General features: G+C 42.8%; 1 protein-coding gene across 1 annotated transcript in view; it reads left to right on the top strand.

Moving 5' to 3' along the window:
• The first annotated feature begins 3464 nt into the window (after nucleotides 1-3464).
• Nucleotides 3465-10000, top strand: part of mob2a (MOB kinase activator 2a) — a 67850-nt gene continuing 61314 nt past the window's right edge. The window contains exon 1 of the mRNA XM_084452980.1: nucleotides 3465-3607. Coding sequence (XP_084309106.1) covers nucleotides 3591-3607 — 17 coding nt within the window. The 5' untranslated portion in view covers nucleotides 3465-3590. The remainder of the gene's footprint in view (nucleotides 3608-10000) is intronic.

Here is a 10000-nt window from a genome sequence, read left to right as displayed (position 1 = left end):
ATATCATGTATATAACTATTATTAGATATTATTTATCTATTTATTCATATCCATATATAGCATGTATACAATCCATCCAGACCTTGATCTATTCCATCCCATCTTAATTTTATGCTAGATTTTATACTAGACTTTTATATAGAATGGGTACTAGAGTTTATCTGTAGCATAATCTTGGATCCGGCAGTAACATTTCACTATGACTGTACATTACATGTGACAATTAAAGGAATCTTGAACAAACGCACGCAAGCATGCACGCACGCATAAACACACACACACACACACACACACACACACACACACACAAAGAAACCTAGAAACTAATAAAATAAACTGTTATCAAGTCAGGATTTTTCATTACATTTGATAATAAAAAGGCAATAGACTGCTGTTGCTGACTCTTCACTTCAGTTTCAGATTAGTTTGCCCAAAACATTGCCGGCTGTATTTATGAGGCCATCACCATTCATCCTCTAGTCTGCCCCTGTGTTCACCTTGGGTCCAGAAGCCCTAACGCACGTGAAATGTGACCACAGAAACGCAACATCCGCTGAACTGGGATGTGACCGCCAAGCTGGGGCAAACACAGTCAGCTGGACTGTTCCAAGTCACTCTCCTCAGCAAAAGGGTGCATACACACTGACACACACATACACATGCAAGCACACACACACACACACACACACACACACACACACAGACAAACGCACACCTCCACTTTGCATCTATTACACATTTATTATTCATGTGAGAGTAATGTGAGGTGTCTACGTTTTAATGCCTGCTAATGGCTTTTTGAGTTACTGCCGCTAGCTATGAATAAATCATATCATTCATACCACAACCAATACCTCACCCTGACGGTCTCAACTTAACTAATCCATAGGGTGGGTTTGTGTGTGTGTGTGTGTGTGTGTGTGTGCGTGTGTGTGCGTGTATGTGAGTGTGTGTTTAAGTGAACAGTGGAACCCCAGGGCATGACAGAGGAGGCGGAGTCTTAATATTCTAATCATGACACTCAGCATATGATGAGGATTCGTGACACAAGAAGCAACATACAGTATACCACACAATATCATAGCATCATCACTGCCAGTCTGTCATAGCAAACAAGGATTGTGTCTGGTTATAAATGAAGGTTAAATCAAATCAGGACATGAATACAGGATATGAACACACTGAGGAGCAGTTAGATGTTCATAGCTTGACCTGTGAACTCACCTTCTCTCAGAGGTCGTCTGCCAGAATAGGCCTGTGGGGTGAAGGGACGAGGGGGGGCGTCTCCCGCCGTACGGGCGGGGCTGGCACGGGAAGGTATTGATCGCTGCGTACGGCCGTATCGACAAGGGGATGGGTTTCAGGAAGTGACCTTGCTTGGCCCAGACGAGCACCTGACCAGCACAGAGTTCTGTTTCCCATGGAGCACCTCTCTGGCACCAGCCACCGCCGCGATGACACTGGAGCCAATGTTTACAGACACGCCGTGTTCTACCCTTCTGAAGGGTACACAGAAGGATGCAGTCATTCAGACATCATCACCACATGATAGCTTACATTGCATTCACTGCTTTAGAATGACTAACACTATTACTGTACGAGGCAGTTATTAGGCTATACTCTAGGAGGATGTTATTATAATAAAGCCATACCATTCCGAAGAATAATACTTTGGTTTAAAATGTGGCATCCAATGTCTGTTCTGCAGTGATTGATTTTATTGCTTTGAATAGAAGATGCTTATAGATGACTGTAGGATCAAAATAGACGGTCAGCTCACTCGTCATAAGCCCATACTTTAACCGTTAAATAGGGAACTGCAAAGCTGACCATAGGATCAGTAAGTAGAATAGCCTACCACAGGCCTCTGCTGACAAATAAAGATACCACGGCTCCCTCCAGTGGTTCTTAGTGGTATTACACCAGAGTGGAGAATTATTCCACCTCCCTGGATCATGTCACTTCTTTCTCTCGCTCCGCCTCCCAGAGAGCTGATTGGATAATACCAGGGTACTGTGGTGTCACTGAGCCAATCCGCTGGCTCTGCCTCCTGTTAACAGGGCTTCTATTCCTATGGCCTTTCACTTGCCGATGTGCAATGTTATTTATAGTATCCTGGGGATCCAGAGCTAAACGGGGAGGGGAGAGAAGGGAGGGAGCGAGGGGGGCATTCCTACGACACTGTCAGCATAAAAGTCCCACTCTGATAGGTTTTAAGAAAGAGAGAGAGAGAGAGAGAGAGAGAGAGAGAGAGAGAGAGAGATGATCAGTCCTATGGCACACATTGATTCTCTCATTGCAAAGTGACACTTACTGTAGATGAATAGTTTGTACCCTGATGGAGTGAGATGGGGGGGTGCGGGTTACAGCGCTGTATGGCTGAGTTGACTGGGAGGGATGAGGGTCAGGTGTGTCTAACCTGCATGAACTGAAGAAGTGAAATGGAGGGAGAGGAATAGGCCAGATAACAGGAAGAAAATGGCCTCCCAATGATGAGTACTCACACTTAAGCATCAAAGCCACCCCTGTGCATGTTGGATTTGATAGAGGATTGCATGTTGTTGCTACATCACCAATTCTCTCCATTGAGGATTCACACATTGCAAGCGATGGAAAGAGGGACATGGCGTTGCTGGTTCTTACCACCTTTTAGGTAAAAACGTTGAACGACTTACTTTGCTGGTGTTTGGCTTACTTTGCTGGTGTTTGGCTTACTTTGCTGGTGTTTGGCTTGACATAGTGATGTTGGCTATCAAAGCCTCTCAGTGTTGTGACTGAATCGGATCACAAACCCTGTGTGGAAGCTTTTATTCCAGCTGTGTACTAGCACCTTCAAAATCATCTAATCTCTTACCTTCACACACCAAGCTGCTCTCCATAACCAGGGATGATGATGATGATGATGATGATGACCCCGGATGATCAGCATGAATGATGTTTATAAGACACATTTATTAATGACTTTCTCAACTACATATCCCATCAGTAGGCTATGGCGATGTCCCCACTCCCGAGTGACGTAACACATCCGCACACGAGGGAGGGGGTCGGGATCTGTGTTTACTTCCGGGTTTCCTTCGCAGCAGCTGCAGATCTCTGTAGCGGGTTGAAGCCTCAGAGCAAAGGGGGATTCATGACAAGTACAGAAACGAGAAGGATCCCACCAGTCTTATTCGTTTAGTTCCCGAAGCTGTGAAGGACATTCAGTGTGCCGGCGGTACAGAGAAGACCCAGGATAAAACCCCCTGAGCGGAAAGTGGACCGAGAGACCCGTTGTCCTCTCTCCTCCACCCGTCTTCAAGCTCAAAGTCACTCAATCGCTCATCTTCTTGCTAGCCTTCTGGTTCATGCTCTCGTCTGTCATCAGCTACAGAAGCTCAGGATCAAAAACGAGGACATCCGCATTAAGCTTTGACGTTTGCGTGTTGATCCAGAGAGACCTTTCCAGGGGAGCGTCCGGATTTGGGGGCCAGGCGGGGAAGCAAGGGGCCCGATAAAGCAGAGGGGTCTCCGGATAAAGAGGGTCGCCCTCCAGCCCCTGGGTGGATCTTTCCTGGGTGGATCTTTCCAGGATAGCAACTAACATCAACATGGACTGGTTGATGGGGTGAGTACTGCTATGGGTTAGCCAGGTCATTCACCAACGACACTGTGAGATGGACAGAACTAACCTCGCTAGCTAGGATTTCCCAGTGAAATGACTTGGCTTGTTAGCCAGGCTTAGCTAGCAACTAGCTAGCTAGCGATTAGCATTAGCTACCTAACACTGTATCAATTGGACAGTCAGTGACACACTCACCAACAAACTGACAGCTGAGATATGCTCTCAATTATTGGTGGTAAAAGGCAATTGATGCTGCTGAAATGGTGCTTACTTTCCTGGCCTATCATCTTGTGGGTTCAGTTAGCCATCTGGCTAGCTGGTTGGGTAGGTAGCCAGCTAGATACTAGATCATCATGCTAGCTGGTAACGTTAGCTAGCTAGTTACATTCGCATATTTAACGGTAACATTAACCGGCTAGCCGATATGTTGAGCATCCCGTGGCCTGTTGCATATAACCCAGATTAGGTCATAGCCTAACCCAGATTAGGTCGCGTAGTTACATGTGTATTTCGGTCCAGACAGTCTAGTACTGCTGTCGTGTTTATAGGTAGCAGTTATGGTTTAACTAGTCATTGACTAGTTAATATAGTATATATATATATATAGCAGGCTTAGCCTAACTAGCTAGAGAGTGTCCTGTCTAACGCTATCTCTCGGTCGGTTGGCTAGCGTTGGGACACGGTTAGCTAGCTAGCTAGTTATGGTGCGTTCGTTTGTGGTCGGAGGGGGCAAGTCGCAAGTGGCAAAATACCTACCTCCGACCTGTGTGCATTCGAGCTATGTACCATTATATCACAGTTACCTAGTTATATCTATATACCATTATATCACAGTTACCTAGTTATATCTATATACCATTATATCACAGTTACCTAGTTATATCTATATACCATTATATCACAGTTACCTAGTTATATCTATATACCATTATATCACAGTTACCTAGTTATATCTATATACCATTATATCAGTTACCTAGTTATATCTATATACCATTATATCACAGTTACCTAGTTATATCTATATACCATTATATCACAGTTACCTAGTTATATCTATATACCATTATATCACAGTTACCTAGTTATATCTATATACCATTATATCACAGTTACCTAGTTATATCTATATACCATTATATCACAGTTACCTAGTTATATCTATATACCATTATATCACAGTTACCTAGTTATATCTATATACCATTATATCACAGTTACCTAGTTATATCTATATACCATTATATCACAGTTACCTAGTTATATCTATATACCATTATATCACAGTTAGCTAGTTATATCTATATACCATTATATCACAGTTACCTAGTTATATCTATATACCATTATATCACAGTTACCTAGTTATATCTATATACCATTATATCACAGTTACCTAGTTATATCTATATCCCATTATATCACAGTTACCTAGTTATATCTATATACCATTATATCACAGTTACCTAGTTATATCTATATACCATTATATCACAGTTACCTAGTTATATCTATATACCATTATATCACAGTTACCTAGTTATATCTATATACCATTATATCACAGTTACCTAGTTATATCTATATACCATTATATCACAGTTACCTAGTTATATCTATATACCATTATATCACAGTTACCTAGTTATATCTATATACCATTATATCACAGTTACCTAGTTATATCTATATACCATTATATCAGTTACCTAGTTATATCTATATACCATTATATCAGTTACCTAGTTATATCTATATACCATTATATCACAGTTACCTAGTTATATCTATATACCATTATATCACAGTTACCTAGTTATATCTATATACCATTATATCACAGTTACCTAGTTATATCTATATACCATTATATCACAGTTACCTAGTTATATCTATATACCATTATATCACAGTTACCTAGTTATATCTATATACCATTATATCACAGTTACCTAGTTATATCTATATACCATTATATCACAGTTACCTAGTTATATCTATATACCATTATATCACAGTTAGCTAGTTATATCTATATACCATTATATCACAGTTACCTAGTTATATCTATATACCATTATATCACAGTTACCTAGTTATATCTATATCCCATTATATCACAGTTACCTAGTTATATCTATATCCCATTATATCACAGTTACCTAGTTATATCTATATACCATTATATCACAGTTACCTAGTTATATCTATATACCATTATATCACAGTTACCTAGTTATATCTATATACCATTATATCACAGTTACCTAGTTATATCTATATACCATTATATCACAGTTACCTAGTTATATCTATATACCATTATATCACAGTTACCTAGTTATATCTATATACCATTATATCACAGTTACCTAGTTATATCTATATACCATTATATCACAGTTACCTAGTTATATCTATATACCATTATATCACAGTTACCTAGTTATATCTATATACCATTATATCACAGTTACCTAGTTATATCATTCGAGCAACTGGGGGCTGAGAAACATATCCGAATTTGCGACGAGGAAGAGCGAGTTCATGAGGTGTTTTATTTAATCATTCCTAGTAGCAAGTCGCAATTTGCCACCTCCCAGTTATAAACGAACTCACCATAACTATCTCCCCTGTCCCTATCTGCGTCTATGGAGGTGGCTGTTAGCTTGATAGCTTTGTTAGCTAACGTTAGTGTGTTCTCGCTAATGCTAGCTAGGCATAGCTTAGTTGCATAAACACAGTAGCTAGGCCCTGCGGTTTATTTATATAACTTCTATCATGGCTAGCCACGTCTATATAGTTTCATTGAGAGGAGACAATAATTACATCAATGCAAAATGCTTCCCAGTGTATTGGTGGTTTAGCTTTGGGGGCCGTGTGGTTGATGCAGAGTCAACTTATTGCTGATGACGTGATGAATGTCATGAATGTGATGCTGATCTGTCACTTACTTTATTTTTGGTGTACTTCCGTCTTTGAAGTCCCTGATCTAAACCGAAGAGGTTGCTTGCTGGTATTTGGGATAGTGTGGCTTTCTCCCAGAGGCAAGCAGAGTTGTTATGTCATTAGGACTCCTATATAACTAGCCAACATCTGCCAAATATAAACTAGACAAGGGACAGGTTCGATTCATATCTCACATTATTTTAGAGCCAGAAATGGTTGATGATTTTGCAGTCAACAGTGTCAAATATTGTCTCAATGACAATTCGTCTCTTCCTTCATTGTTGCAAATTGCTTGATTGAGCAGGTGTACACAGAAGGTGTGTGTGTCTATCTGGAGATCTGCCTGTTCATGTCTACCCCAGAGAACAAGGAGACGCCCTGTGCTGCTCTTAAAATTGAACTCCTAAAATAATGTGAACAAAACAGTTTAGGTGTGATGGCACCTACTGAAGGGGGGGCTGTATTGGGGCTGATGGAAGAGGTGGTCACATGATCATGAATTATCTTCAAAAATCAAAGAACATGAAAGCTGTCACCATCGCTACTAGATCAACAAGATGGCAAAGAATTTCAGAGGAGAGAAAAAACGGAAAAAAAAACATTAGTGAAGTCTGGTGTTTGCAGAAGCTGTGTGTCTGTGTCTGGCGTCTAGCTGGTCTGAAGCTCGAGAGAGACAGCTCCTTGTTATCTCTGTGGTAAAATGTCAGGCTGTAGAGAACCACCCAAACAGCAAACCTCCACCCTTCCTGGCTGCCTCGCAGGCAGCACAGAGAGGCTCGCTGACTGGCTGGCTGGCTGGGACATGAAGACGCGCCTTTCAGCATCACTCACTCTCTTTCTCTATCACACACACAAGTCGGCAGTATGGTCTGTTAGGGAGAGAGAGAGGATCGACGGTAATAATGATGATGATGGTTGTCATGTTGGTGGTGGTGGTATTGATTTTAAGTCTGATGACATTTGGCCCGTGAGCAGCTGTAGGTGTACACAAGAAAAATTCCAAATATACTCGTCCCACTCACAGGGACATGTGATGTTGATTGTACTCAGTCACCCCACAGTCACACACCCAAAATACAGCCTAGTTCAGTGATAAGGTGGGTGTGTGTGAGTGAGATGGTTGAGATAAAAGGCTGAAATGAGGACATGGCTCCTGAGAACTCATGTAGCCTACAACTCTGTCATTCATAGCCTGTGTGGGAGGCTCCTTTGGACTTGAACAGGGGTGAAAATGAACTTTTTGGCTCACGGTGAGTCACCTGCCAAGGGGACTGTAGATGAAAAAATCTACCGGCCAAGTATATCTTTTTTTCAGATAGCCTTCCGAAATCTAGTCGCCAATCAATTTTACCTGCATTTGACCGGTGGCAGGTGTTCATTTTCAGCCCTGGACTTGAATGTGTGCTCTTGTGAGTCCTGTTCATGAGGACCAGGGAAACCAGGGCTCCAGGCAGTGTCGTCCCGCGTCCTTATAGTGTTAGCCTGCAGAGGGCTGGGCCTCTCTGGCATGGCATGTTCTCTGGTGAGGCTGCCCAGGCTATCTTATTAATTTGTTTACTCCCAAAAGAGCCTTCAGCCACACAGTCTCTTCTCCCGTTCTCTCCCATACTCTCTCGCCCCCTCTCTCTTTTGTATCCCCCCTGCCGTCCCTGGAGGAAGGCTGATGAGTAGAGACGTCTGCGTGCTTGGCTGCTGTCAGTGAAGGGCTGCTCAGCCATACAGAGCAGGGAGCAGGGCTGACTGGCCAAGCAGGGCCCAGGCAAGGACCCAGGCCTAGTGGGAGCTAACTGGACTTGCTAGTCAGAGTAAATTAAAATTAATAATTGCGATTAATATTTAATATTAATATATAATAACCAAAATGCTCCCAATTCACGGACGTTGATTCCTTTCTTGCTACTAACTCACTGACCTTGTTTTCGCTCATTTTTCACTACTCACGGCTGCGGGTACTCTTGTGACACTTGTCTTGACCTACTGCTATCTGTCTTCTCAGTGAAATTGCTGCGCACAGCGCACTCAGCGGGAACGCATGTGATTGGTCAGACAGCATAAGCGCCTGTAATTCATCCGTGTCCTAGCACACTCAATTCAAAGCAAAATTATTAACCACATTAATTGCGGCTTTTTGCGATTAGTTAATTGCAGAGGTCATGATCGCGATTTCGATTAATTCACGATTAATTGTGCAGCCCTACCCTGGGTCTCAATGAGATTTTTACCTACAAAAAGGTTAAGAAATGTATCTTTTAATGGGCCAAGGAAAAACGCATTAAATCTTGGAGCGGATCCGAATCACGGGGCAGATCCACAAATTATTTTTCACTTTTGTTAACATTTCCAGTATTGCCTGCACACAAATGGTTACTTAGCAGTGTTGAATATCCAGGGCTAGTTAGCTTCTAGCTGGACAGATTGATTCAGCTAACCAGCTAGCTAGCTATTTTGCAGGTATTTAAACAAAAATAATTGATGATGGTTGAGATCAACTGCTTAAAATTAGCTAGTTATGCTTGTAGCTAGCTAGATAACTGTCGGCTCCGTCATATCTAGCTAGCTAGGTAGGTAGCTGAGATACATCAGAGAGCAGAGCTGAAGAGTACCCGTTCAGCCAACCCCAGTTGATGCACCACCACGTTTGTTGCCTCTTAAGTATCGGTACACTAATGTCACTGCGTTTGCTGACGACATGCATCATCAGGGCGGGCGTCTGCACTCTCCGAGTGCCTTTCTGGTTACCTATTGCTAGAAGAAGAGAGGAGAGAGGGATACGAAGAGGAGTGTGGGAGTGGTGGGTAAGAATCTAATTTAGGAAAGAGTTTTCAAATGAACCCTGCTCCCCCAGCAGTGGGCTATGGTCTTCATTTAGCAGCCTGACTGGGGACTGACTGGGTCTCAGAAATGATTCATTAAACCTGCCTTCCTTATTTAGGAACACGGGGAACTGAATGTTCTTGTGCAGCGTCACATAGCATCACACAGCACAACACGGGAGGATGACCACCCCAGTCGGTGAATTTAGTGCTGCTTCAACCAGGACTCCATATCTGCCCTCCTCTAGCAGCACCCAGCTCTGTCTCCAGAGTATCCCGTCCTAACCCTCAGCACCAGGCACGTCACCATAAACATCCCAGCTGTCATGGGTTTATGGCCAGATAGATGATGACCTCGGGTTTCAAAGAAAGGTGATGCCCCTGTATGGGTTGAACCCAGCTGTGACGCTCTGTCCTGCTGGGTAGCGGGGCGGAGCAGCTCTGAATGGGTGTCTGAGCTGGGGAGTCAGGTTCTCCAGACCCAGATACTGCAGGCTGAAGAGGTGTGGTGTCATTATCTCCCAACACTGACAATAGAAAGGCTCAATTCAGCTCCTCGCAAAGAGGCAAATAGCACGCACACAGCCATCACCTCTCTCTCTCTCTCTTTCTCTCTCCCTCTCTCTCTCTCTGC

Source organism: Borostomias antarcticus, assembly GCF_949987555.1.
Source record: "Borostomias antarcticus genome assembly, chromosome: 18".
Classification (NCBI taxonomy): Eukaryota; Metazoa; Chordata; class Actinopteri; order Stomiiformes; family Stomiidae; genus Borostomias; species Borostomias antarcticus.
This window is presented reverse-complemented; position numbering and strand designations above follow the sequence as displayed.